This window comes from Manis pentadactyla, chromosome 16 (genome assembly GCF_030020395.1).
Source record: "Manis pentadactyla isolate mManPen7 chromosome 16, mManPen7.hap1, whole genome shotgun sequence".
In the NCBI taxonomy this organism is placed as follows: domain Eukaryota; kingdom Metazoa; phylum Chordata; class Mammalia; order Pholidota; family Manidae; genus Manis; species Manis pentadactyla.
Genome location: NC_080034.1, coordinates 57,225,047 through 57,251,595, shown reverse-complemented (window position 1 = coordinate 57,251,595; position 26,549 = coordinate 57,225,047). Strand labels below are relative to the sequence as shown.

Genomic DNA, 26,549 nt, shown 5'->3' with positions numbered 1-26,549 from the left:
AGAGTCTTCTGTGCAGCTTGTATCCTACAGGCAGGCAATATGGACACTGGTCCCTCCAGATAACTGGCATTAAAGATGTCTGAGAGTGGAGACCCCCCAAGACTTCCTTGTGGGCTCCATTCTGCGTTTTGCTCCAGGTGGTCTAAACTGTTCTGCCTGTCTCGTTAAAATCTATCCTGTTTGATACTCCTGATACCTCACGTCTTAATGGTGTACCTGTAAGTTCTCCAGAGAGTACAACCACCCCATAAAACCCAGCCTCCTGTTTAGATCCACTCTGCCCAGCAGTTCATTGGTGCCTTGTCAGTATCTAATGCTTTTGGATTTTGGAAGTGAGGCAGATGCCTTCATTCGTTCATAAATAATTTTGGAGCATCTCGTATGAGCCAGTCATGGTTCTGTGCATTTGAGATACATAAAGAAACAATAAGAAAAATTGTAGGCTTGGAAGCTCGCATTATAAGAGAGGGAGGGGACTGCGGGAAACAGATGATAAGCAGTGAGCAATACAGGTAGACCTCGGAGTGACTGCAGGTGTGGTTCCAGACCACCGCAATAAAGGGAGTGCTACAATACAGTGAGCCAGATGAACTGGTTCCCCAATGCATATAAAAGTTATGTTTACCCTATACTCCTGTCTGTTAAGTGTGCGTTAGTATTACATCTAAAAACCCAATGTATGTACCTTAATAAAAAATACCTTACTGCTAAAATATGCTAACCAGCATCTGAGTTTTCAGGGAGAAGTAGTCACTGATCACAGATCATCATAACAAATGTAATAATAATGAAAAAATTTGAAATATTGAGAGAATTACCAAAATGTGACAGAGGCATGAAGGGAGTAGATGGTGTTAGAAAAATGGTGGTGATAGACTTGCTCAAGGCAGGGTTGCCTCAAACCTTCAATTTGAATAAAATGCATTATCTGTGAAGCACAACACAGTGAGGTATGCTGAAATAAATTGTGTGGAACATTAGAAGTTGTTAGTTTTACAGAAAAATACAGGGCAGGTAAAGGGGGAATTGTAAGTAGAATGTGGAAGGGAAGATTATAATAATATCTTCAAGCACAAATTCACTGACCAACTGAGAAAAATGACAAATGATAATTTCTATTCCTTATGAAGAACTGGTCTTCCCAATAAACAAGTATTAGAACAGCAATGCACATACATGATCTGCAGAATAAACATTCATATTCTCAAATATTTATATTTATTTCTAAAATAACATCAGACTATTATAATTTTGTACATTATATATGTGTATGCACACACGTAGAAATATAATAATACATGTTTTAATTTAATAAAAAAACATGTACCCTCCAGGAGCTTTGATCTCTCTCGCAAGCCACACAGAAAAATGGGAAATCCCTAAAAAAGTCTTTTTGTTTATTCAGGAAGAACTTCTAACCTGACCAATTTACATCTCTTGGTAACATAAACCACAGAAGCATCTCCCTGCCTTTTGATCCTGTCCGTGGATTAGGCATAAAGCTACTTCATGCTGGCCTCCAGCCCAGGATGGTTATTGGAGCAGAAGGGATTCGGACAACGCGGCTGGCAGAGCTGGAGGAGACTCACTCTCCCCTTAAAGGAGGGGTCTGTTGGGGAGCACAGATTTTTGCTAAGTATATCTTCTTGCACACTTTATTCCTGCTCTGAAACCCAGTCAAAACTCCAGTTTCTGGTTTCTTTGAGAGTTCTTGGTGCCCAAATAAGCAAAGCAAACAGGAGATAAGGAATGTCCAGTCATTGTTCGAGGATTTTCTGGAATTTGGAGCATTGTGATTTTCGTTGTTTGGAAAAGGCTTTGGTTGCCTGTTTATCATACAGTGCAGGCTCATGAGTAGCTTCCTGGGGGCCTGGCCCACATTCTTGGTCCTGTTGGCGTCTCTTGCCCAGCAAGGCTCATTCAGGGCGTCTTCCCAACATCCTGTCTGAGAATGACCTTCTTTTCTCCGCTTACTAGGCTCCGAGTCCTTATTGAAATGACCTTCTGCACAGGAAGGCCCGTTGTGGCGCCTGGCAAGAGAAAACAGCCCCGGGTTTCTAGGAAGTTAGACACACGCGTGCGCACACACACACACACACACACACACACACACACACACACGCGCACAACACGCACATGCTGGAATCTTGCTGAGAAAAGGCGAAATGTTTATGTTCCCCCACAGGCCTGATACGGAAAACCAGCAGACATTCCAACAACAGACAGAACGGGGTGAAGGCAGGTGCAGGGAACACAGCTGGAAACCAGAGACCACCAGCCGCAGGTCCGCCGGCACCGCAGCCTTGCTGGCCGGGCCACGCGCATGGAGGCGCCGAGACGGAGCCAAGGTCGTGCGCATGCCCGTGGGTGCACTCGGGCTTAAAAACTATATGAGGGAAAGCCTGCCAAGCCCTCAGGAAAAATAAGCCTGAAATTTATCTTAACATTTAGAAAGAATTTCGTTTTTGCCGCGTGTGTTCTAAAGCTGTCAGGCTTCATTCACTTTTCTGAGTGGGCACCAGAGAGAGCAGGGAATCCCCCAAAAAGGGGCAGCTGAATTCTTTAAATTCAATCGAGGTCTTAAATAAGATCTGCCTGAACATGATAAAGAATGTTAAGGAGCCTTCGCACTCTAGTAGAATAATACAGTTTCAGAAATAAAGCCTTTGTAAAGATCCTAAACAAGACACTCACTTTATAAAGACTCTGGTGACCGAAGAGTTCAGTGCTATGACCCGTCACCCTTTGCGTAAAGCATGGTTGGAAGGCACAGTTGTGATTCCCACCCTCACAGTGTTCAACATGCTGTGCCCCCTCTCTCTGGACTGGTGATGAGGATCTGTGCCTTCATCATCCATACAAGTCCCTGTTCTCAGGAGGGACACACCCCTCGTTTAACATTCTGCTATCAACATCTTGAAATCCTTAATGATGCTGTCTTTGAACTTGTGTTTTGTATATGAAGTCCAATGGGACCACGGAACATGTCCGTGCGCTGAGTTATTACAACCAGTATGAGTGTCTGTTGGTCCTTACTGCCCATGTAGCATCAGGGGTGGCCCATGAGCACAGAATTCACAGGACCTATGATGTGTCCGAGTCCAGGGATGCCTCAAAGCTTATCCAAGGTCTGTGCCTGGGTCCCAGGGAGCAGGGGAAGGGGTGGGGCACTGACAGTCCTAAAAGACCACACTTCGCATTGGACCCAGAACTTGCTCGGAGTGCAGGAAGAAGGTGGTCAGTTTCTAAGAAACATGAATGACCAAGGAAACCTACCATGTCCTTTCTTAAGCTTGTCATGTCCCTGGATTAGCCAAACACTTACGTTGAAAGTGAAGACATAGAAGGAAATGAGAAGATGGGGTAAATGATGGTTTTCTTTCTTTTCAGTCCTTCCTGACTCATCCATGAGCCAGAGAGACTGTTAGAATGTGTAATATCAAAAAGTGAAATAAGAACAGTGGAGTTACTTTTGTGCAGTGTTTCTACTCTTTCAGTAAGAACAAAATGTATATACATACATGAGCTATGAAATATGGGCTATTTAATTTTAGAGGTTCTGCATGCAAATTACAAGCTCTTATACTTGCATTTGAAACTGGCATTGTATTATGCAAAGATGAATGGTAGAATTCAGGCTAATAATTCAAAATATTCATTTTTTTCTTTACTTAGAATGACATTAAATAGCAAATAAATACCATGACAAGTTGAGAGATGGCAGGAGAAAGGAAAACACTTTATTATTATAGCACCTTTAACATTTTTTTCCCCATGGTTTTAAACAATTAACAATTTTCATTTTGCCCCAGGCCCCACCCAACATGTAGCTGGTGATAAATTTGGATGTCTGCAGAAATACCTAACTTAGTTGTTAGGCTCAATCCCAGTAGTACATTTATATAGTCCTACTAGTTTTCACATTACATTTAATTAGGATTTCATTTTAGTAATTGTCTTTGTTTGGATTCTCCCAGAAACAAACCCTGAGACAAAGATTTGAGTGTAAAGAATTCATTTGAAAGATGATCCTGAACACCCCAATGGGTGGAGAGAGAGAGCGACAGATGGGAAAGGAAGACAGTTAATGGTGGGCTACCAAACTGGCTCCCACTCTGGGGACTAGAGCTCCACTCAGCTGGGGAGCCCGGGGGACAGTGCTCTCCCAGAGTCACCTCGGATGAAGACCAGTGAAGCTCAGGTGTTTTTCTCCCAACTGTCTGTCTATCACTGGTGGAAGGCTGTTCCTGTCCACCCCTTCTGGCTTGCTCTGTATTGGCTACCATGGAGAAAATCCAACCCTAAGGAAGGGCATCATGGGGGCAAGAAGGGTACCAATAGCATCTACTGCGTTAGTCAAACAGTGAAGGTGTCTATACAGATTGAGGATACCTGTTAAAATGACTAGTGAGACCCCAGAGCAGAACAATGACATAAAATAATGATGCATCTTTGCTTTGCCTGGGTGAGTCCTTAGAAAAACACGATCACAGATAAGTGCCCCAAACGATGGTATCATATCTGTTTCTGTGCAAAACATGAGATGGAACTTTCCGGACAGTAGGGAAATATAGGGGATCTGAAAGGAAGCTGCCTCGAGATTGCACATTGCTGCTGAGGAAAGACCTCAGGAGGTCTGCAAAGGACCTTCTAGTGTCATTTGCCAAAAGCCAGCTTCAGACCTTCTGGTGAGTTTAGTCTTCGGTGACTCTGGCCTGGCTGCTGGTTTCCTAATGCCCTGATCCAGGCATTGGGTATATAGTGCCCAGTCCCCTGCAACATCCCTCTGGGGCCCACCTGACTGATAATGGCTCAGTGCCTGCCCAGTTGCATTCACTTTTTACCTTTTTAAAAATTTTCAGAACCTAATTGTATTTTGATTTTATTGTAATTTAGTGGTTCTCTATGCTAATTTTATTTCATGACAGTCCTGGCAGCCTCAGAGGTCCTGAACAGCAGTCCTTGGATTTTTGGTCAAAACTAGGTCAGGGCACAGGCTATTAGGTGCTACGAGGGACACCCATGGTCCTAAGATGTTTCCTTGCCCTGGAAGCACCCAGGAGGGCAGGCCACTCCCAGAGGGTGGATGTTGGAGCAGCAGGGGGAAATGTGTGGCCTGGCATGGGCTGCCGGGCATGATGGCACCTGGGGCTGGGATTGGAGCTGGCTGGAGAGGGTGAGGCAGTGGCATCTGGCCGAGGGCCTGGTGCCCTGCTGCCCCGAGTCACCGCCCAGTCCTCCTGCGGCTGGTGTCCTGTTGGGGATCTGCCTTGCTCCTCCATCTGGGGTCAGGCTCACAACTCAGCACATTTCACCATTTTCATGTGGAAGTTTGACATCCAGGAAGCCACTGCTGCCATGTGTCCTAAAGCCTCTTTGTCTCTGTACATGATAGTTTCCTGCTCCTCCAAACGCTGATCTCTAGTTTCTTCATTTGTGTCTCAGCTGGAAAAGCCACCAGGGACTGGATGTTTCTTTCTGCCCCAGCAGCCAGGTGCTGGGCTTGCTGTGGAGGCAGGAGCCGCTGCTGCAGCTGCGGCCCCTCCAGAAATGTCACGCTCCGCTTTCTCCTTCCCACTACTGCTTTCCCTTTCTCTGTGCACCCCTGTGAGTTCCTTGTTTGCTTGAGTCTCCTTTTCATCTCATGTGGTATCCATATTAACTTCACTATCCTGTTCTCCTCACCAGTTTTTTTTTTAAATTTTCTCTGCTTTGTGCCTTATCTCTTTCAGCTGTTCCATTTCCCTCCTTTGTTTTCTGCCTTTTCAGACCAATGACCATCACCATGTGTTTCCATGTCTTCGTCAGCTCCTTCAAGCATCTCTGGCTCTTTGGGCCCCTTACCTGCAATACAGTTGTTCTCCAGGCCTGAAGTACTCACTAGAGGATTTCCAGAATGATTATTGATGAATTTATTGGAGGGTCTGAAATCAACTTACATAGAGAGTTAGCATGGGAAATATGTATGGAGAGATAGTATACAGCAAATCCTCATGGTTTGCTTTTCATAAGTGCAGATGAGTACTTGTAAAATGTAATGTTTGTAAAATAGTAGTGGTTCAAACAATGCCATTTATAGGAGGATGTCACACTGAATCCTTTTTTTTTTCAGACTTTACATTAAACAAACAAAATGTGAGATTATGTGCATACATCACCTGAGCTTCATCTGAGATTTTTAAAAGACCAGACCACTTTTAATTTTTAGTTCAGTTTTCACTGTCTAATTCTTCTGGATGGGGGTTTGATTTTACCATATATATAAACTAATAAGTTAGCCTGTTATGATTTCATGGATGCTGGCAGAAGCCATGGGACTCTCAAGTCAGAGAAAAAAGACTCTACAGCTCAGGACATAGCAAGCAATGCATGCCACCTTTTGCCAAAGAAATACAGTGCATCCCAGATAAATGCCACTCATTTAGTGGGTTTGCACTGAAAGCTACACTGAACTTGTGGGATCCATTGCAAATGGTGACTAACTTGCCCCTTGTTCAGGGAGACGTGTTGACTCATTTCTCAGGTGAACAGCTGCAAAAACAATCCTGAGAAATTGCCTGGGTAAAAAGTAGAAGTCTTGCAGTACTGGCACATCAAGCAAGAAGTGCAGGAGATAGTATAACACCCATTATAAATGCAGTCCATGAGTTTAAGAAGACAGTAGTGGTCATGAGCATATTGAGAGAAAACATGAACTTTAGTTCAAAATAAAAAGACCCAAGTCAGCTATTTAGATATGAAAAGACAATGTCTGAGATAAAATTATACTGGATGGTATTAATAGCAGATTAGACATTATGGAGGAAAATATTAGTGAACTTGAGGACTTAGCAATAGAACCTGTTCAAAGTGGAATCCACAGAGGAAAAAGGATAACGAACACAGCCAGAGTATCAGTGTGTTAACCACCAGTTAGCGGGATAAGTGGGATGATAACCGATAAGTGGGATAACCACCGGTAGCCTCATATATGTGTAACTGGAGTTGAAAAAGGTGGACACATAAAAAATGTTTAAGAAAATAATGGCTGATGGCTGAAAATTTCCTATAACTATAAAAAACTATAAACTCACAGATCCAAGAAGCTCAAAAAAAGCAAACAGAAGAAATGTGGAGAAAATGAGTCCAAGGCACATCATGATCAAATTCAACCTGGTGTAAGAATAAGAATGGTGGTAGGGATGAGGCCCATGAAAAAAATTATTTTGATTTTGATTTCAAGTTTTAGAAATCATGATAAGGAGAAAATCTTAATAACCAGAAGAAAAAATATACATTATACACAGAGGAACAAAGATAAGAATTTCAGAAGACTTCTCTTTGGAAACAATGCAAGTTAGAAGACAGTGGAGCAATGTCTTAAAATGCAGAAATTAAAAACAACTATCAACCTAAATTCTATGCCAGCAAAAATAATGTTCAAAATGAAGGTAAAATAGAGACTTCTGCAGACATATGAAAGTTGAGAGAATTCCTCACTGGTAGACTTGCACTACAAGAAATATAAAAGGAAATCCTGCAGGCAGAAGTGAAATCATATCAGATAAAAAGCTGGGTCTATATAAAGGAATGAAGAGCATCCGAAAGGTCTCTTCACCCAGAACATCCACTCCTCCCAAGAGCTCCTCTCCATATTTCAATCTCTACATGGAGCAGAAATGCCCCGAAAAGCACTTGATCCTCATCATTGTCATGGGAACAAGAAATACATTTTATTTGTGCTATAGGAACAAAAGAAAGATAGTAATGAGGGTGGTGGGACTTGGAGAGGAGGATAGCTGAGGGAGGTTCTAGAAGAAAATAGCTCTTCTTTTTGGCCAGAGCAAAGGATTAAATGATTGAAGCATTAAAGGATTCCCCTTGTGTGATGAATGGAAATAATTTAGCGATATACAGTGTTTGTAGAGTTGACAACAAATTTAACTTGGTGTATTTGGGGATAGCAGGAGGAATAGCAGGACCTTGGAAGAATTGAGAAGCAGAAATAGAAATTCAAATTCAGGAACCTAAGTTTAAATCTTCATAGACTTTACCCCTCACTACCATTCTTGGCCCAGGTTTACCTTCCTGAGAATAAATTTATGCAAATTTCTCCCTGTTTATGAATAACTTTTTTAGGTGTTATTAAACACCAAAGATGTAAAGAAGGAGGAATATGCCCTTATTGACACACTTACAGAGATCAAATACTCCTCTTCCCTGACCCTCAACTTGTTCCCTTTCTGTTTTTTCTGTCTCTTTCCATACCTATAGACATGGGAATAAATTCCAACACTGGGCTGCAAATGATTGATGTTAAATAAGTAATACAGGTCATTGTTTCAGAATTGAGGGCCAGGGGCTCAGGGAACATTTTATGGATGAGAGAGGTTTTGAGCTGGCAAGAAATGGGATTTTGATGAATGGAGATGAACTGTTGGTGTACCTTTCTGTCTGGGAAGATAAGGAGTTAATTGGTAGATCTGTTGGGTTTGAGGAGTGGATACTTACCTTTAAGCAGGCTATTTTGTTCTCCAAAAGGTCTAGTCCATAAGGGAAGGAAGGCCATACATGTACATACCTATCTGTAAGCCTCCCACATAGGTGAGGGGGAGAAGGCAGTGCGGCTGGGATCTCCAAGGAGTAAAGTCAAGGGAGAGGGTCAGTGCAGAGATCTCGGAAGTCAAAAAGGAGCCAGGAGGGAGATGCCTGGGGAGTTCCAGGAGGTCAAGAGTGTCAAAACATGGAAGGTCCAGGCTGTCCAGTGATGGGGAGCAGAGCCTGAGAGCAAGCCATCAGCCTGGGCAAGTGCAAAGGGGGTCGGGAGAGAGCAGTTCCAGCAGAAAGCCAAATTTCAGAGGGCTGAGGAGGAGGTGGGTAAGGAGGGGGCAGAGACAGGGTCACATGAGTCTACATGGAAATTAGCAAAAGTACCCATCTGGGAAGACTAATTAGAAAAATGTGTTTCTTTGTGTCAGGAAAAAGACATCCCATTCTTAGGGAGATGCAGTCTGTGACCTTTGCCTTGGCAAGTGGTCTCAAGGATTCTGTTACCATTCCTCCCTGACCCAAGCATCTTTGGGCAGAATATAACCTATGGAGTGGGTCGGTCATGGTTCTGAGCAGGGACAAACAGTATGAAGTGCTCATTGGTGAATATGGATGGTGTGGGGAACGATGAAATAGCAAGATCATTCCAGGGGGCAGAAGGTGTCACAGGAAGGTTCCAAGAGAAACCTGTGTGCCTTTCTAAGCAGACGTTGCCCCCTGTTCCTTCCCCACCCCTACCTTTGTCCATCATTTCTATACCCCTGGATTTCAGAAGTGCTTTAGGAGGAGAAACACATTTGTGATGCTAATCATGGTGTTATGGGCTGAATTGTGTCCAACCAAAATGTAAAGTCCTAAGCCCTAGGACCTCAGAATATGGCTTTTTGGAGATAAGGTCTTTATAGGTGTGATTAAATTAAAATGAGGTCATTAAGGTGGGCCCTAATCCAATACGACTGGTGTCCTTGTAAAGCTGGAGATCAGGACAGAGGCAACTTGGCTGAAGGAGGGCCATGTGAGGACGCAGCAAAAAGTGGCCATCTGCGAGCCAAAGAGAGAGGCGTTGGAAGAAACCAGGCCTGCCACCACCCTGCTCTGGGACTTCCAGCCTGCAGAGCTCGGAGGAAATAAATTATGTGGTTTAAGCTTCCCGGTTCTTTGATATGGCACCTCCAGCAAGCGAATACACATGGTTAGAAAAACATTCCATAAAAAACTGAGAAACAATTTCTTGCTGGTGTGGGCTCTGGAAGAAGGCTGTGGGATCAGAGCATGAAGGCATGAAAAGGTGGAAAGTCTGTAAATATAACTCAAGGTGGGAAAAGTTCTGAAGGTCAGCTCTGCCGCTTAGTAGATTCATGACATCGGGGAAGCGAATTTCTTGGTGTCTAGGTATCTGCAAGTGTCTGAGCTTCATGATTGTGTTATAGAGATGCCACCAGGATTAAATGAGAGAATGTGTGCAAAGTGCTTAGCACAAAGCCAGAGCTTGACATGCTAGCTCACTTTCTTGTTTTTCGGCAAATAGTAAACTCTTCAATAGCCAACATCATGTTCTCTTCAGCTTTCGAAATGAATGGGAAACATTTATTGATTGTCTCCTGTGAGTCAGCCTTTCACTTCAAGGAATAAAACCTGTGGGGAAGTTAAAGTCTGTCCAAAGCCCACTGACAGTAAGCAAGAAACCAGCCCAGATGTGTGGACATCAAACCCATCTATGCAATGACTCAGAGTATGCCTCTTCTCTGGCTTTTCTAATAGCTTCAGTGTCCTTTCTAATAGCTTCAGAAAGACGACCTATTGCTGATACCATCTCCTATATATTAGGAAAATACAACCCAGGAAGTACTGATTCATCCATGTACATACTCAGTATTTGAAGTAAAGTCAGTTCTTGAACCCAGGTTTTTTGGCTATTAATCTGATGATTAGATACTTAGATCCTGTTTAGACATTCAGATTCTCTATAAGTGCCCCTCCAGATGGTGCCCATGCCCTGTGGGTGGACTTGACTTTGAAGGTGGTTTTAGAATACCACTTTTCCTAGGTGGGGTGGGAGACCCCTCAGGGTCAGCCATGATCTGAGGGCAGTGGCAGGGGAGTGGACCCAGCTGGGGTTTGGGGTAAGAAGACAGAGTTCTGGCTTTACCACCAACTGGCTGGAGGACATCAAGCACTTCACTCTTTTTAGCCATGTGTTTCTCATCTGAAAACCAAAAAGGTTGGGCTTGATGGTTTGCAAAATTCATTAAAACCCAGTTCTGTGATTCTCTGAATGGCCCTAGGTGGCTGGTATGGAGCCCAGAGACATGGAGGCAGAGATTTGCTCCCTGTCATCTCGGCAGGAAGGGCAAAACCCCACCACGGGCGATGCCTTTTCATGGTAGGAACCGCAGAGGAGCAGCAGTATCAGGCAGCCACGCCCACATTAATGTCTTGGTTACAGGAACAAGTCTATTGGGGACTTTAAGGAACTCAGTTTGTACTAGAGGGGCCTGCAAGAAGAAATCCTTCAGGAACTCTCTGGCCTCAGAACAGAGAGTCCTAGAACAAAGCCTGTTTTGATCTTTGGTCTTGGCTATGGGTGATATCGTATCTCTCACATAAACTACGATGCTTGTATTGTTTGCATGCCAGCAATAAAAAAGGAAAACACAACCAAGTGGTTTGGTTAGTTTTGGCATGCACAATTTGGGGTGGGAAATTCCCTCAGATTTTGGCCGATCACCTAGTATTTAATTTTTTAAAATAAGTGTGTCAGTTTCAAAATACAAGAGGTTCTTGTTGAATGGTAATCACAAAGAACTGGACATCCTGGCGTTTGGGACAAACATTCCAGCTTGTTGGCATCACTGCTCTTACTGTAATATCAGCGATAACAGCAGTCACCACACTGCAGGGTAAGGTCCCCAGGGACCTCCTGGAGGAAGCCTTTGCATTTACGGCAAAAGGCAGTAAAGAAAAGGGAGCTGACGTTTAACCTAGACAGTTCGTGTTTGTGGTAACACTTTCTAGGTGTTCCAGTGTTGGGATCAGTGAGCCTCAGGGGGGCCCTGGGACCCTGACCATCAGTCACTGATCTGGTTTTGAAGTTCACTTTTTGATCTTGGGTAGACATTGGTCCTAGCTTTGGTAAGCTTCTGACTTGCTGGTTTTGGGACACATAGGTGTGAGACCTCTATGTTCTGATTTCCAAATCAACGCATGACTTGATACCTTGTCTGACAATGTGGTCTGGGGGCCTTTAAACCCAGAGTTGGGGTATGGATGACCAGCATCAGCATCACCCAGTTAGAAATGCAGAAGCTAAGTCCCGCCCTGGACATTCAGAATCAGAACCTGCATTTTTAACAAGATCTCAGGGTGATTCACTTGACATTTCAGTCTGAAAAGCCCTGTGCTAGAACACCTGAATTACAGGTACACCACCCTGCCCATCCATGAGACAGATTAGCCACTCAGTGTTCCAGGAGAGTTCCACTGTAAGAAGAAAGAAACTTGATGAGAACAGTCAGAACTTTATCTGTTTTCTGCTCTGCAGCATCACTGCTTTTTCAGGCAAAAGGAAAGATATTTTTCTGTTAAAAAATATGTATTTGGAAAAAAGCTGACATGATGCATACAAAGGGAAAAGGAGCCCTTAATACCACTGCTTAAAAAGATACGAATAAATAAATGTAAGTCACCCTGTCCCATTTCTAATCCCACCCACAAAAGTACCAACTGTTGAAACCGTACATCACAGGGTTAATTGGGACTGAAACTGTAAACCACAGGAAGACTAACAAAAATCCCTGAGTTTGTCTCACAGGAAGATAGGTAAATAGGGCACCTGCTCTTGGAGAGAGAATAGGATGAGAAAAAGACGGTTAAAACCAACATGGGCACTGTGAGACTGCGCAGAAGGAACCTGCCTGCCCGGTCAGTTGTCGCCATCTGAAAATCCCCCATTGTGCACAAGCTAGCTTTCCCCGAAAAGGAACACGCGTCTTACGTAGAAGCAGGTACTAGCCTTGCGCACGCGCAGAGAAAGACCCTCCTTTGCTTCGCCCAGTTAGGAACGGACAGCTCCCTATTGCCCTGCCCGAAAGTCGGCTCCAGCCCCTGACCGGGGGAGTTAGGACTAGCCTCTCCCAGCTCGGCGTTTGACTCTCCGACCTCTGCTTTCCTTTCCGCTTTCTTCAGGTCTCCCTGCCAGCTCCACAGAACGCGCAGGACCCTGCGGTATGACTCCTTCAGTTCACGACAGTGGCTCCCGCACAGCCGCCCACGAGGCTCGGGCCAGGGGCGCCCCCGTAGAGGTCGCGAGAGAGCTCCGGCTGCTGGTTCTCAGCGAAGAGTTTCCAGTTGCTTTACAACATCCTATGTGTTCGAAGCTGGAGCTTTTATTCCTTCTTGGAAGGCTAGGCCATAACTCAGTTGAAGTCATCATTTTCCAATTCCTCTCTGATGTTTATTTGAAAAACCCTTTACTTGATGCACTTATAATGTCCTTGCTCTGAACCTTGATAAAATTATCTATCATCTAATCTATCTATCTACCTATCTATCTATCTATCTAATCTATCATCTATCATCTATTTATCTATCTATCTATCTTTCTATCTATCTATCTATCATCATCATCTCTCTTTCTCCATCTATCTACCTACCTACCTACCTATCACCTGATTTCAACAATATGTAATGGCTTACAACATTTTACACATTAAACTTGCACCTGCTTGCCTTCTTCTTTTTGTAACCCCAAACTTAAGTTGCAGTCTTGGAAGATTTGGGTCCCATTGGTGACCAGTACCTTCCTGCTCTGAAGAAATCTCATCTGAGGAAGTGACATAGTCACAGGATGAGGAGACTGTGTGCCTTTTTCTCACATGTGGGATTTGGAAAGAAAGGAATCCCCCACCCCACCCCACTCCAACTCCCTGTCTGGGACTCATGACCCATGTTTCATTGTTTGTCTACATTGGTTTCCTATTTATTTGTATACTGGTTTCCTGCTATAACAAATTACCACAAACTTAGTGATTTAACAAAACCAATTTGCTATTTATAGTCCTGGAAGTCAAAAGTCCAAAGTCTGTCTCACTGGGCCAAAGTCAAAGTGTTGGTAGGGCTGGCTCCTCCTGGAGGCTCTGGGAGGCCCCTTCCTTGCCTCCTTCAGCTTCAAGAGGCTGCCAGCATGCCTCGGCTCACAGCTACATCTCTCTAACCTCTGCCTTCATCCTCACGTCTCCGCGGACTCTGGCCCTCCTGTCTCCCTCTCACAAAGACCCTGGTGATTACACTGGGCTCACCAGATAATTCAAAATAATCTACCCATTCTAAAGATCCTTAATTACATCTGTAAAGTCCCTTTTGCCATGTAAGATAATATAGTTACAGATACTGGGGATTACAATGTGGCCAGTATCTCAAGGAGGCCATTATCCTGTCTATCACACCCTAAGGGGCAAAAATACTGAAACTGTGGCTCTTCAGCATGTTCCACCTCTAAGGTGGAATTTAATTTTTTCCTATAGCTTAAGCCGCTTGGAATCATATCACATAACAATTCCCAGATGCCTCAGAGAGGGAGAGGCAGACCATCCTTTTGCTATCTCTCAGAGTTGTGTTTTTACTAGAATGGAATCAATATGAAGAAGTGACATGGTATAAGAGAGGAAGCATGAAAGAATGTAATAAACCTCATACCATCTATTACTTATTGAACTTGTACTATGTTTCAGGCATAGTGCTAAGTTCTGTACACACATTATCTCATTTAATCTGCATAACTGGCCAGAAAAGTAGGCATTGGTATTTTTGTTTTAAAGATGAGGAAACTGAGTTGATCAGGTATTATGGGCTATTTGCATAGTTTCATCCTGTAAGTGCCCAAGGACCCCCATTTGCCAGTAGAAATGATGTTTCTGAACGTGGTGTTTAGTAACTAGCATTACTCTCCTTGAGAAGGTCTATTATAGACTTCCCAAAAACTCCTGCTGTTGGCTAACTTGGTCTAACCCCAGAGCATCAGCAGAGTGAGTCCAGCCATCATTAGAGAGGATAGTGTTTACCTTGTTTTCTGGTGTATCGCTCATTACTCTCCTTCGCCACTCAGACGGCCAACAGCCTGCTGGATCTGCTTGCCTTTGAACTGTAGAGTGTCTTCATGGCTAGAATTCAAGGCCCTGGTATAGAATACATTCATACTTAATTAACATTAATTGAATATCTATCATAGCCTGTGGTTTGAGCTGGTTCTCTCAATAAAAGTTTGATGAAAATGTGGCTGCCACCAACATACGCCACTCCAGTAGTTAAGAGGTCAAGTGGCTTAAAGTGATAAGAAGAACTTCAAGGTCTGGCTACTCCCAATATTCTTTAACCTGAGGAAAAAAAACAGATGACTGGACCACAAACTGGTCTCAGTATTGTTACCTCTTATTCTCCAATCTCATGGAAGTTGAGTTCTGAAATATGTGTCTATTATCACAATTATCACCTGTCACAAGTATTTGTGTATATAGGAAGAAAAAGGAACACAAAACCATAATACAGGAATTTAAACTGATTTCAGCCCATCTTGACATTTCTTAGGTTATACCCAACCGTTGGTGTGCTGGAGCCAGCTTAAACTGGCTCTCAAGAGCCAATTGTACGTATGTCTTCCCAAGTCCCCATTTCATGGTTCTGTGATGTCAGGCTCATAGCTTGAAATTGGCCACGGTAAGGCGGTTTATACCATGAAAATCTGCAAATGCCACAAGTCAGGGCCGGCTGGCTTTCTTTCATTCTTTTTTTCTACCTTTCCTTTCTTTCTTTTTCTGAACAGGCATTAGTAGTTTAATAATGGTGAAGAGAGCAGTATTTTAAAATCATAGATCTGTGTCCTGGAAGAGATGCTAGAGATCAGCCATAATATTTTTGCATTTGCCAGATGAGGAAGAGGAATTGACCCCAAGTAAGAAAAGCTCTCTATCCTTCTTCTTGGATGACCCAGGCCAGATCCTCTTGGAGATGTCTTTCCATGATTTCTCCCAAAGTTTTAGCTCTTGGGATTCAAAAGCAGGGGGGGGGATCTTCAGAGACGAGGTATTTAGTGTCTCATGTTGGTAGGGTGGGAGGAGGCAGAGTAAGGGAGTGCACCCCTGATGCAGAGCTGTTGGTGGCCATGGCAGGGACAGTGTGCCTCTGCCCAGACTTGTAATGATGAATAAGAAAAAAATGTCTGTTTTTCACAAGTTCTTTATTAATTTGAAATCACTTTTGCATGTCATGCATGGATATCCGAGGCTCAGAGCTGGGGTCATCCACCAGCCATTGCGGGGCTCTCAGCTGCAGAGCTCCTCTGACACATGCACGGACATGGTCTCAGGAAAACTCCAGGGCAGAGGAAGGTGTTGTTATTGTTGTTCAGTAGATCATCCTTCCATAGCTAACCAAACCAAATGGGTTAATTTGTTTTAAAAAATCTACATAAGCAGAAAATGTACCATTAAATAGCCTGTAAGAGGGTAGGCTTTTGTAATTAGCATCCGGAGAAGAACATAAGAATGCTGCTTCTGTCAACATTCCCCTGCCGGCACTTCCTGCTCTGCTTGCTGGCCTCGGCCCCACACTGAGCCTGCTGAAGCGTGAAGCCGGGGAGGTCAAGCATCTCATATGGGCTAAATCACAGATGTCACTTTCCTTCTCCCAGCCCACAAGCCACTGAACCATGGAGGGCAAAGGTTAGAATTAAAGTTCTTGACGCTGGCTCGGTGTTCCTGAGAGCAGTCTTTTCTCTCCATGTCCCTCTGGCCTCTGCTATCACCTCTCACCCCTAAGCCTGTGCCATTTTGTAACAGTCCTTAAAAAACTAAACGAATGGGAAAGATCATGTAATTAACAGTTTATATATGAACTCTGGTATGTTGTAAAAGCTGAGTGCACGTGTCCAACAACACGAGGTGAATCTGGTTATGTGTTTTTATATAGCAGCAGCTGGAAATGGCTTTCTGACTCCAGAAGACCCCAAAGCAATGGTTGTAGATTAGTGTACAGATATTTCCAGCAATTTCACCAGCCTTCCCCTCCCCCTCCTTCTACAAACTTCTTAGCCTTTTCTCCCAGACGTAAAATGACTAAGACTAATGCTCTTTAGTATCTACTGAGGGCACCTAGAAAGAGTTTTTGACGCTTGACAAAGGCAAGTCTGGCTGCAGAACACATCGCGCAATGGAGTGGAAGGTTGGAGGAGGGGGGAGGGGGTGGGGACCAGCCAGGAGCCTCCTGTCATGAGACCTGGGCCAGGTTGTGATGGTGACAGGCTAGGAGAGGGAGGGGAAGGGAGAATGGAGGGAATTTTGTTACTGATTGGACTTAAGGACTCAAGCATAAGAAAAAATCAACTGTGACTCCATGGACTTGAGTCTGGGCCTGGGAGAATGGGAATACCACTGACAGAAGGTAGGAGGAATAAAACGGGATCAGTCCTGGGGCAATGAGAACAGAAGGCAAAAATTCTGGGACAGCACTGGTATTACTAAGCATGGACCCATTGCCTCAGCCCAGGAGGCAATGTTACAGTTGCCCTCATGAAAAGAAATAGTAATTAAGCCTCATCCTGCCAAAGGCAATTGTGCTGAAGGCTGAAAACAAACCAAGAAGGGCTTGTCCTTCCTGCCCAGAGGCTTGTTACCACTGACAGGCTACTACTGCTAGGCATTTACAGCCTCTTGGGACAGAGCAAGATTCCTGACAGCCACCCAGATAAGACTTTCTAGTTGAGACCACCTGGACAGTTTCAATCCCAGAAAGGGTTTCGGAGTCACTCACTTATTCCACAAACACCGATTGACTGTCCTGTAGGCCAGGCACTGGGCTTAGCCCAGGAGAGAACAGGGTAAATGAGACAGACACAGTCCCTCTACTGTGAGCGCATTCAGGGATCCCTAAGACTTTGGTCTCAATAGATAGTGTACTGGTCTGCTAGGGTTGCCAGAACACAGTACCACAGACTGAGGGGCTTAAACATTTATGTGTGGAGAAAATTTATTTCTACACAGCTCGGGGGGGGCTGGAAGTCCAAGATCAAGGTGGTGTCAGCATTCATTTCTTCTGAAGCCTCTATCCTTGGCTTGTAGATGGCTGTCTATTCCCTTTGTCCCTCTATGTGTCTGTGTCCTAATCACTTTCCCATATGATCGCAGTTTACCTTAAAAACTCACTTAAAAGTCCTATCTCCAAATCTGGTCACATTCTGAGGTACTGGGGGTTAGGACTTCAACATATGAATTTAAGGGGACATAGTTCAGCCCATATGGGGTTGTTCCCTGACTTCCCAATTTACCAGGGATTATTCTATGAGATTCTATATGACCAAGAGCGCCATCCCACTTCCCAAGCCTTGGGAAGGCCATCTCGTGGACATGGGGATGCCAACATGTCTGAGCTAGCTATAAAGATCCTCTGACCAAACAGAAAATTCATCTGTGCCATGGAAGGCCTGTTCCTCTGCATAAAGACCTATGCCCCTTGTCTCTTGAAATTTGTGGACAGACCTGGGCTTTTTGTTCACACAAATGAGGTGATTGGTTGTGATATGGTCATGGGTATGAAAGGGAAGAGCCACTGACTGCAGGTAGGCCAGGACACTCACCCTTCTGGCCCTTTTCCAGCTCAGGGGACATTTGAGCTTTTCGCACCTCCACCTAGAGCCGTAAGGATTTCTTTGTCTCCATCCAGGTCCCTGGAGCACTGCCCTTTTCCCACTCATCACTGATGTGTCACTTGCCCATTTTGTCCTCTACAGCCAAGATTTTCTGCTACTCAACATAGCATGAGAAAAATCTTGAGATTGATTCAAAGACCCAACTTTTATATTTGCATCCAGTTCTCTTTGGCATGACAACAAAATCTTTCTCTGAGAACTCTTCTTGAATCATTCTGATGCTGAGATCCTTCTTGTAGGATGTCTTCTCTGCATTGTGGTTAACCAAACTGAAACTCAATGACTTCTTAGGACTCAGCTCATGGAATTTCCCCAAACCCAACTCAGCTCTCCTATGATCATATTTCCTGTGCTCATATCCTTTGTACCAAATTCACTATAAAGTTGCCTCATTTTTCTTGAAGCTCACAGTTCTTTGTAAAATTCCTAAATATGTTTACAATTCTTTTCTATGACTACCCAGAGCTCCCAGCCCACCTGCGCAGTGTGGAATTCAAACTCATGGCTCCACAATTGGCACACAATCATTTTACTAAATAATACACAATTGCTCCAGTCTTAAACAGAATACATCTGGTCATGAATGCACCTATGATTGGAGAAGTTAGCCCACATGCTTGTGGGAAAGGTGTATATATGGGAGCTATTTTCCCCTGGAAGAGTAAGTCCCAGGAGCTTACCAGACCTCTTTGATTTGTTTTCAGATTACAATATTCATGCCTGAATTGCTGACAAAAACAAATCTTTTCCAGGAGGGTTGGCAAGAGTGCTTTAAAGTCTGTAAAAATCAAACAATAGGTGGTTAACATTTAAGCCAAGTGGTAGAGAGTTTGAAGAAGCTGTTGTAGGCCAAGAAGTCACTCCAGGCCCTTGTTGTCAGGTCAGTGTGGGACGCTGCCTAAGACCTGGCTTGGTGTGAGTGCTATTTTCACAAACCTATTTTATAACTTAACTTTTTAAAAGGAAAAAAGAGGTCACTTCCTGGTTATCGAGAAGGCCTTTATGTGAGCCCTTTAAGTGCAGGCTGAGATTTCCCTTCCTTACATCCTGAAAGTAGGACAACCCCCTGCAGGTTGGTTCCCCTGAGGACCCTGAGATGGAGATTTGCCTGCAGGGCTTTGACTGCACCTGTTTTTAGGATCAGCACCTATGGGGGCAGAGGGAGAAGCTGGGCTCAAGGCAGTCATCACAAAGTCTCAGCTCACCCCAAGGGTGGGAGGGGCTCTGAAGCAGGGATGGCCCTTCAGAGATGTCCTGAGCTGGGGAGAGGGACCAGGCATTTACACCCTGCATCAGCCCCCTATTGGATATGTGCTGCCCCAGGATGGGGAGTGAGTTCTGGTGAGTGGCTCTCATTGGCAAAGCTGATTTCCAAATGGGACGGACAGCATTAAGCAGTAAATTCTTCATCCTTGAAGGGGGAATCTGGGCAGTAGCACAGTATCCATGATATTCCCTTATGCCTTATGGAAGATTATCAAGGAATTTGCAGATAAAAAAGGTACAAAAAGGAATATAATGTTAAAATAATGACAGATATTAGGAGCACACGAAAAAGAAAAGGTTGGCTGCCCAACGCTTGTGCTCATCCCCTTGTGGCCACATGATGGCTGCTTCCTTCTGAGTAAGAACTCAGGAAGGGCAAAGGGCAAAGGGCAAAGGGCTTTCTTCTAGCAAGGTCTTGCTTTTTTTATGTGGAGAAGGACATGCTTCTTGAGGATTCCATCTATAGCTCACTGGCACTGGGTCCCATGGCCACTCCTAGATGTAAGGGAGGTTAAGAAACGTACAAATTTTAGCTGGGTACTTGGCTTTCCACAAGAAAATCGTGATTCTATTAACAGGGAAAAAGGAAGCTTGGTGATCAGGCAGGCAATGGCTGTGCTGGCTCGAAGGCCCCTGGTGAAAAGTGGGCCTTTGGTTTATTTCAGAACTTAGTTTTTGAGACTCAGCACCTGAATTCCTTCTCCTTCCCTTCCTTCCTTCCTTCAAACTTATCTATTCTGTGCCTATTTAACTGGATAAAAGGGCAAAAGAGAGGAAGGTGTTGAAGGTGACTCCCAGGTTTTGTCTGGGGAGGCAGCGATGTGCCAAGGAGAGGGCAGGAGCCCCAGCCTGGCCACGTGGGGCTGAGGTCCTGTGGGATACCCAGGTGGGCATGTCCAGCAGGTCTGTGAACAGCAGGGGCAAGGCTGAGCTGGAGAGGCCTATTGGGAAGTCACTAGCCCTAAGATTAGGTAAGACAACGGCAGATGTGTGAGCAGAAAAGACAGCCAAGAACTCTCAGGGAACGTTTTCTTCACTAAATGAATTCCACCTTCCCCACGCCTGAGGTGGTCCTTCTCTTCTATGGCCTCGAGGGCTCTCATGTCTGTCCCACCCATCCGACGCTTGCCCCTGACTTCCTCGCGTTACTGAGGATTCCTTTCTTCCTGAGTTGTGTGAGCTCTGAGGAGTGTGAGGCCTTGACATACTCGGTGGGCCAACCTCCATGCCCTCCTAACCTTCCTTTCTTGTACCTTGATTCCTCACAACGTTCTCCAGGTTACATCCACTTTCTCTCAGCAAGAGAAGATGGTGAGGGAGGGTGGAATTTGAGAATCCAGGCAAGAGCCAGGAGAGGGGGCCCGTAGGACATTTTGGAGAGTACAGTGGATGACAGGGCAGGGCCCAGACAAGAGGGAAGAGAAGCCCAGTGACCTGAGCTGCATAGCGGGCTGCAGGGGAGGAAGCTGTGTACAGAGGTTCTGGGACCAGAAATGGTCAGTGTGGGGACAATTGTGGGGACAGGCTGTGACTAAGGAGATCTCAGGGGTTCAGGGCCTCCCTGGGTTAGGCCAGAAGGGCGAGTGATGTGATTTGCAGTCTTGCCAGGTTGTGAGTCGGCAGCAGGTAGAGGGGAGGAGGGGAGGAGGGGAGGAGGGGAGGGATGTGAGGAGGAGGACTGGGCATGCTCAGAAATCCTGTCGGATTGTTCTGGAACTTGGGGCAAGAAGACAGGTGGCTGGTGAGGCAGAGATGAAGGGGCGTTTTAGGGGAAGTGCCAGCTTCCTTTCCCTCAATGGTTGCTGTCATTTCTGCTTCTCCCACAGCCTCATCTGCTACTGTGAATGAGATCCTCCTACTGCACTGCAGCCTTTGGAGAGATGAGACTGGACTTCTCAGCAACCACAGGCCTCCTGGGCCTCCAAGGGGAAACTCAAACTCCCCTTCTTATACGTGGATCCCGTATACCAGGACCCGGGCCTAAGTGCATTTGAGTGACACCTTTAGGGTTTGCATTGTGGGCCCCCAAAAAATATGCCCACTGGAACCTGAGAATGTGACCATATTTGGAGTGTCATATGTGATGAAGGTAAGGAGCTCAAGTTGAGATCATCCTGTTTTAGGGTTATCCCTACATCCAATGAGGGGAGTCCTTATAAGAGACAGAGAAGGAGCAGACACAGACACAGAAAGAACGCCGTGTGACAATGGAGGCAGACATTAGAGCAAGACATTCCTAAATGAGAAACACCAGGGGTGCTGGAAGCCACCAGAAGCTAGGAGAGGCATGCAACAGATGCTCCCTCCCTGCCTCCCGAAGTAGCCACCCCTGCCAGGTGTGATTTGGGGCTTCCGGCCTCTAGAACTGTGAGAGAAATAAATCTGCTGGTTTAAACTGCCCAGATTGCAGTCATTTGTTACAGAAATACCTGGAAACTAATGCAGAGCTGTACCTGAAAACTCCTGCTCATCTGTTGGTCTGTGTTTCATCCAGCATGGTTAGGGGGGAGGCACTGAGGCCCCACTGTCATATTTATTCCTAGTTTCTATCACTCTTGTCAGTTGACTTCCTCTATCTGGCACAACTCTAAGAAAACTTACAAAAAATAGGACTCCTGGCAGCTTATCCCCACACTACAAGGACTCTCAGAAGAGGCTCCTGGCATGGTGCCGGCTGCAGTTAATAATGTACAATTTACAGTTTTCAAAGTGTTCTCACATATATTATTGTATCCTCAGAGCAACTCAAAGAAGAGGGAGGCCCGGGACAATTGCCTGTTTTACCCAGGAGTAAATTGAAGCTTAGCGAACATACAACTATTACACTTGTTCTATTATTTGCTAATACATTTACCACGGAATCAGCAGGGACCTTCTTTCTCTTACATCATTTGGGAATGTATCTGGCACCAAGTATCTAAGATCCTGACTAATGATGGCTTCATGAAATAAGGATTTGGTCGTCTCATGACATAATATAATAGTCTGAGGAGGCCAGGCCAAAACTGATGGGTGGCCCACCCATGGCCCAGGGACTGGGACCCCCCTGTCTTTCCACTGTCATGCTTAACACATAGGACCCTTCCTCATACTTGCCATCTCTCATTTTCCGGTATGGCGGCCAATCTCCTTGCTGTACAGTAGGGAGAGTGGGAAGGGAGAAGCAGGGAAGGTAAAGGCGGCTGCAGAAGGAAGAGCTTCCTCTTAGCAAGCCTCAGCCCTTTGGTTTTAGAAGGGGCCTCCTCCCCAGGGACTTCTGCTTGCACATTGCCAGCCAGACTTGTGTCACATGGCAGATTGCTTCCCTAAGGGGGAAAGCTGGGGAGGGAGGGGATTTTGCTAAATGTTAGCCACCTGCCCTTACCCCTATTGCAAGACTTGGGCTGCATATAGAAGAGGAAGTGCTCATTGCCTGGACTATCAGGGGAGGCCAAATGGTGTGGATCTGGAGCGAAAAATTCAACAGGCCAGCATTTCCAATGTGCTTTGTTTGCTTAACTCTACTTAGGTTGGCACTTGATGAATTTATTCTGTTTTTTTCATTTCACTTGTGAAATTGTAGGGAGAGCTGGTTACTATTATTGTTAACTAATACTAGTACTAGGCCTGGTGACAATGGGAATGATATAATAGTGATAATGAAAAACAGTTCTCAATATCCATCTGCTCATTAGACTTTTTTCCTAATCTTTAGCAACACTGTATTTAGAGGGAAACAAAAGCAATAAATGTTGTTGCCATGAATACGAGATGTTTGAAACTCTGACCTTTTGAAAAATTTAAAAAGAAAAGCATTAAGGGCAAATATTTTTGATGTTTAAAAATTAATATCTTCTGCCCTTGGCTCATTAAAATAACAACAAATGCAACATGAAAGTCATTTTGTTTCCACCTAGTATTGAAATTTGCTGTGAAAATTTCAGAGGCCAAACAGAAACACTAACGTTTGTGCTCCAAAAATAACATCATGTTTTTCCGCGACCCAGCGGGGCAGGCAGAGGAAGTCCTGTTCGGGCACGTGCTCCTCTCCATGACAGTTTGTAGAAGGAATCTTTTCAAATTCTTATTCTGAAAGAGGGTCCTCCAAATTATCTAAACTCCACGGTCCAAAATTCTCACATGACACCAGTGACCAACATCTCCTGAGATTCAGCCGCCATTTGCCCTCCCTCCTTCTCACTCCCGGCCCCCCGACGCATAGCGTTCTTCTCCCGCATGGGCCTGAGCCTCGCCGGCCAGGCTGGAGGGGCGGTCAGTCCTCACGGCTGAGTTGGGGCGCTTTCCCGCTGGAAGCCTTGCACAGACAGCTGCTCTGTGAGGAGTGTCGATGGAGGAAAGGCAGTGGGGGAAACGTCCACCACTAAATTGTCGGAAACTAAACCAAATACCTATCTTCTAATGTGAGTAAAAGCTCTCTGGGAAAACTTTGAAACCCGAGGCTGGAGTGGATTATCCTGCCCGTGTCACTCCTGATCCTATTAGGCTGGTTCGACCAGGGACATCGTGTTACCTTATTTCATCTCCTGGGCTAGCATGAGCAACTTGAGGGCATTTCCTTTTTGTCTTCTCTATGCTCAGGACCAGGGCTCAGCGGAGTGGCTGGTAAAACTGTAGGCCCTCAACTATTTGCTAACAGTCCCCCTGACCCGCCCATACTTTCTCTCTCTCCTTGTCACCCATCTCCTCAAATAAGTGGTTCATACAAAAGGATGCTGACACACTCTGGCATCTCTCTGATGAGGCTGTTGGAATGGGGACTCCCTTGGACACAGTCCTTCAGAGTGTGGGGCAGCACCAGCCTTCGGAGTGACCGCTTTGAGTACTTACTGCCAGTGTGTGTGTTTTTGGGAACTCAGGCAAAGATTCCTGCCCCAGCTATCCCATCCTCACGGACTGTGCCCCCATCGGAGCTGTCATTCTTTGGGTATGAGAGTATGAGAGTTTCCCAGATTTGAGTCATGCTTTTAAAACATAACTGCTCTACCTTAGTTATCAATTACTGCTTTAGTGGGATATTTAAAGGAATAAGATGCTGGATACCAAGAATATTAGGGACAGGTTGGAGGGGAGGCAGCAGCAAAGATAAATGCCTGCTCCCTGAGTGTCCAGGACCAGTGGCTTCTAAGCGTTGGGGGATGGGGGAGGCTAATACTCTAAAAGCCTTCAACTCTGGCAGAAGCAGCTTCAGTCCTGCCTGCCTGAGATCAGGCCTGGGGTGGGAAAAGCCCACAGAGGTCAACACGTGGGCCCCTGTGCACCTCGTTTGGCTTTGGACCCGGCTGGGGCTGACAGTTTGGTAACCATTTGACATCTGCAGCACCACACACCCAGCTCAGGGACATGGGGTGGGGGTGGGAGATAGCTCTCACCTGCCTGCTGAGAGGCTCTGCCAAACAGTCAGTGATCGAGCATGGATTTGTTGAGCATCAATTATGCTGGACGCATATACTAGGTCCTAGTGACCTGGACTGCGAATATCACTTTCTCTGGGTCTCACAACTTCCTGCTTCACAGGAAGTCTGGGAGTCAACTGAAGCATGTCAGACTCAGATAAGCCAGCAAGGGGAAGCTCGGCTGGAAAGTGAGAAACTGGGAGCTAGAAGGGGCTGCCCTTTAAGTAGAAAGAAGTTTATGCATGGCTGCTCACCAATACAGCCCACACTTACTCCCTTGCAGCCAAGCTCTGGTTGGGACCAGCTTCAGGAGATGTCAAACTCCCCTGGTTTCTGAAGTTTATTTGATCAAACCTGTGTGCTCTGTACTGGCACAGGTCTTATTTTCTGCTGACATAGCATTAGAGTGTTTCAACAATTTCAATGCAGAGAAAAAGGAATCCTGGGAACTCTGAGAAATAGCCAGTCACCATGTGCGTTCGTGACAATAGTGACACCACGTGGGTTTGTTACTGGGATTGTTATACTATTTTGGGTGCCACCTACACGTCTTATTTTTATTTCTGTAAAATTGGAAGAAACTTTATAATATTTTTATGAGGATTCAACGAGGTAATTGGCTTGAAGCACAGGGCTTGGCATCTTGTAAGCTTTCAACAGAATGTAGCCGCTAATATGATTAATAATTTTATTTGATCTAATTACCAGTAAAAATTGCAATATACCTAAGGAAGGGCATAGTGAGGGAGAGAGACACTCAGGATTTCTATAGTAATGTGAGATTTTCCTGATGGGGTCAGAAATGACTGGCTTGCCCATGTCGCGGATTTCCAGGGGTCCAGAGGACGACATTCTTCCAGCTGGCTACTTAATGATGCATTTACAGACCATTGTTTTTTTTCTTAAGGCGTGTGCAATTTGAATGGGAGAAACTTTCTTTTTTTCTGTTCTGGGAAAACTGAAATACAGCATCAGATCCTGATTGTCTGGATAAAGCTCACCCTCTTATCTATTCCCAACACTCCTGACTCCACCCCAGGGAGGAATATCTTCTGAAATTCCTTTTCTTTTAGGGAAAACGTTGAAGAGAGCCTTCATCCCCTGCTAGTCTGGCTGCAGCCCCCTGCCTAGAGAGCAATGAAACCCAGAGACCCCTACAGATGGGGCACCAAGGAGGGCTTCACAGGCCCCGGCTGAACTCAGAGCATGTCAGGGTCCTCTGGCTCTGGCAGAAGCAAGCAGAGCCCCTCCACAGACAGGTGTCTGCTTTGCCTGGCGGGCAGGGCCTGTCTGTCACTGGCTGACACCCCCTCAAAAGCCCTGACCCTGAGTCAGGGGGCGGAGTGACAGGCCAGGTGAGCAAGGCCTCTGGCTACCACGAGAGCCTGTCCAGACTTGAGGGCGATGGCCCGAGCGTGAATGGCTTAGCTTTAAACCTGTCTGCCTCTGGCTGTTATGAGGATCCTGGCATCCCTTTGCCTTCCTGTCAAATACATGGTCATAGCCGTAGAGGGTGAGAATACTTTTAGTTAAAAGCTAATCCTGTGTCTTCATTAGAAACAAGAAAAGCAAAGACAGAGGTGCTGAGACCCCCTTTTCCCTCAACTCTCAAGAGCAGCCACCTCTCTCTGAAGGGAGGTCCTTCCTGGCCTAGACCACCTGAG

At 45.3% G+C, this 26,549-nt stretch overlaps 1 protein-coding gene across 1 annotated transcript in view; it reads left to right on the top strand.

Moving 5' to 3' along the window:
* The window catches only part of TMEM170B (transmembrane protein 170B), a 66,766-nt gene extending 53,717 nt beyond the window's left edge, over positions 1–13,049 (top strand). The window contains exon 3 of the mRNA XM_036888668.2: positions 12,715–13,049. Coding sequence (XP_036744563.2) covers positions 12,715–13,031 — 317 coding nt within the window. The 3' untranslated portion in view covers positions 13,032–13,049. The remainder of the gene's footprint in view (positions 1–12,714) is intronic.
* The last annotated feature ends 13,500 nt before the right edge of the window (positions 13,050–26,549 follow it).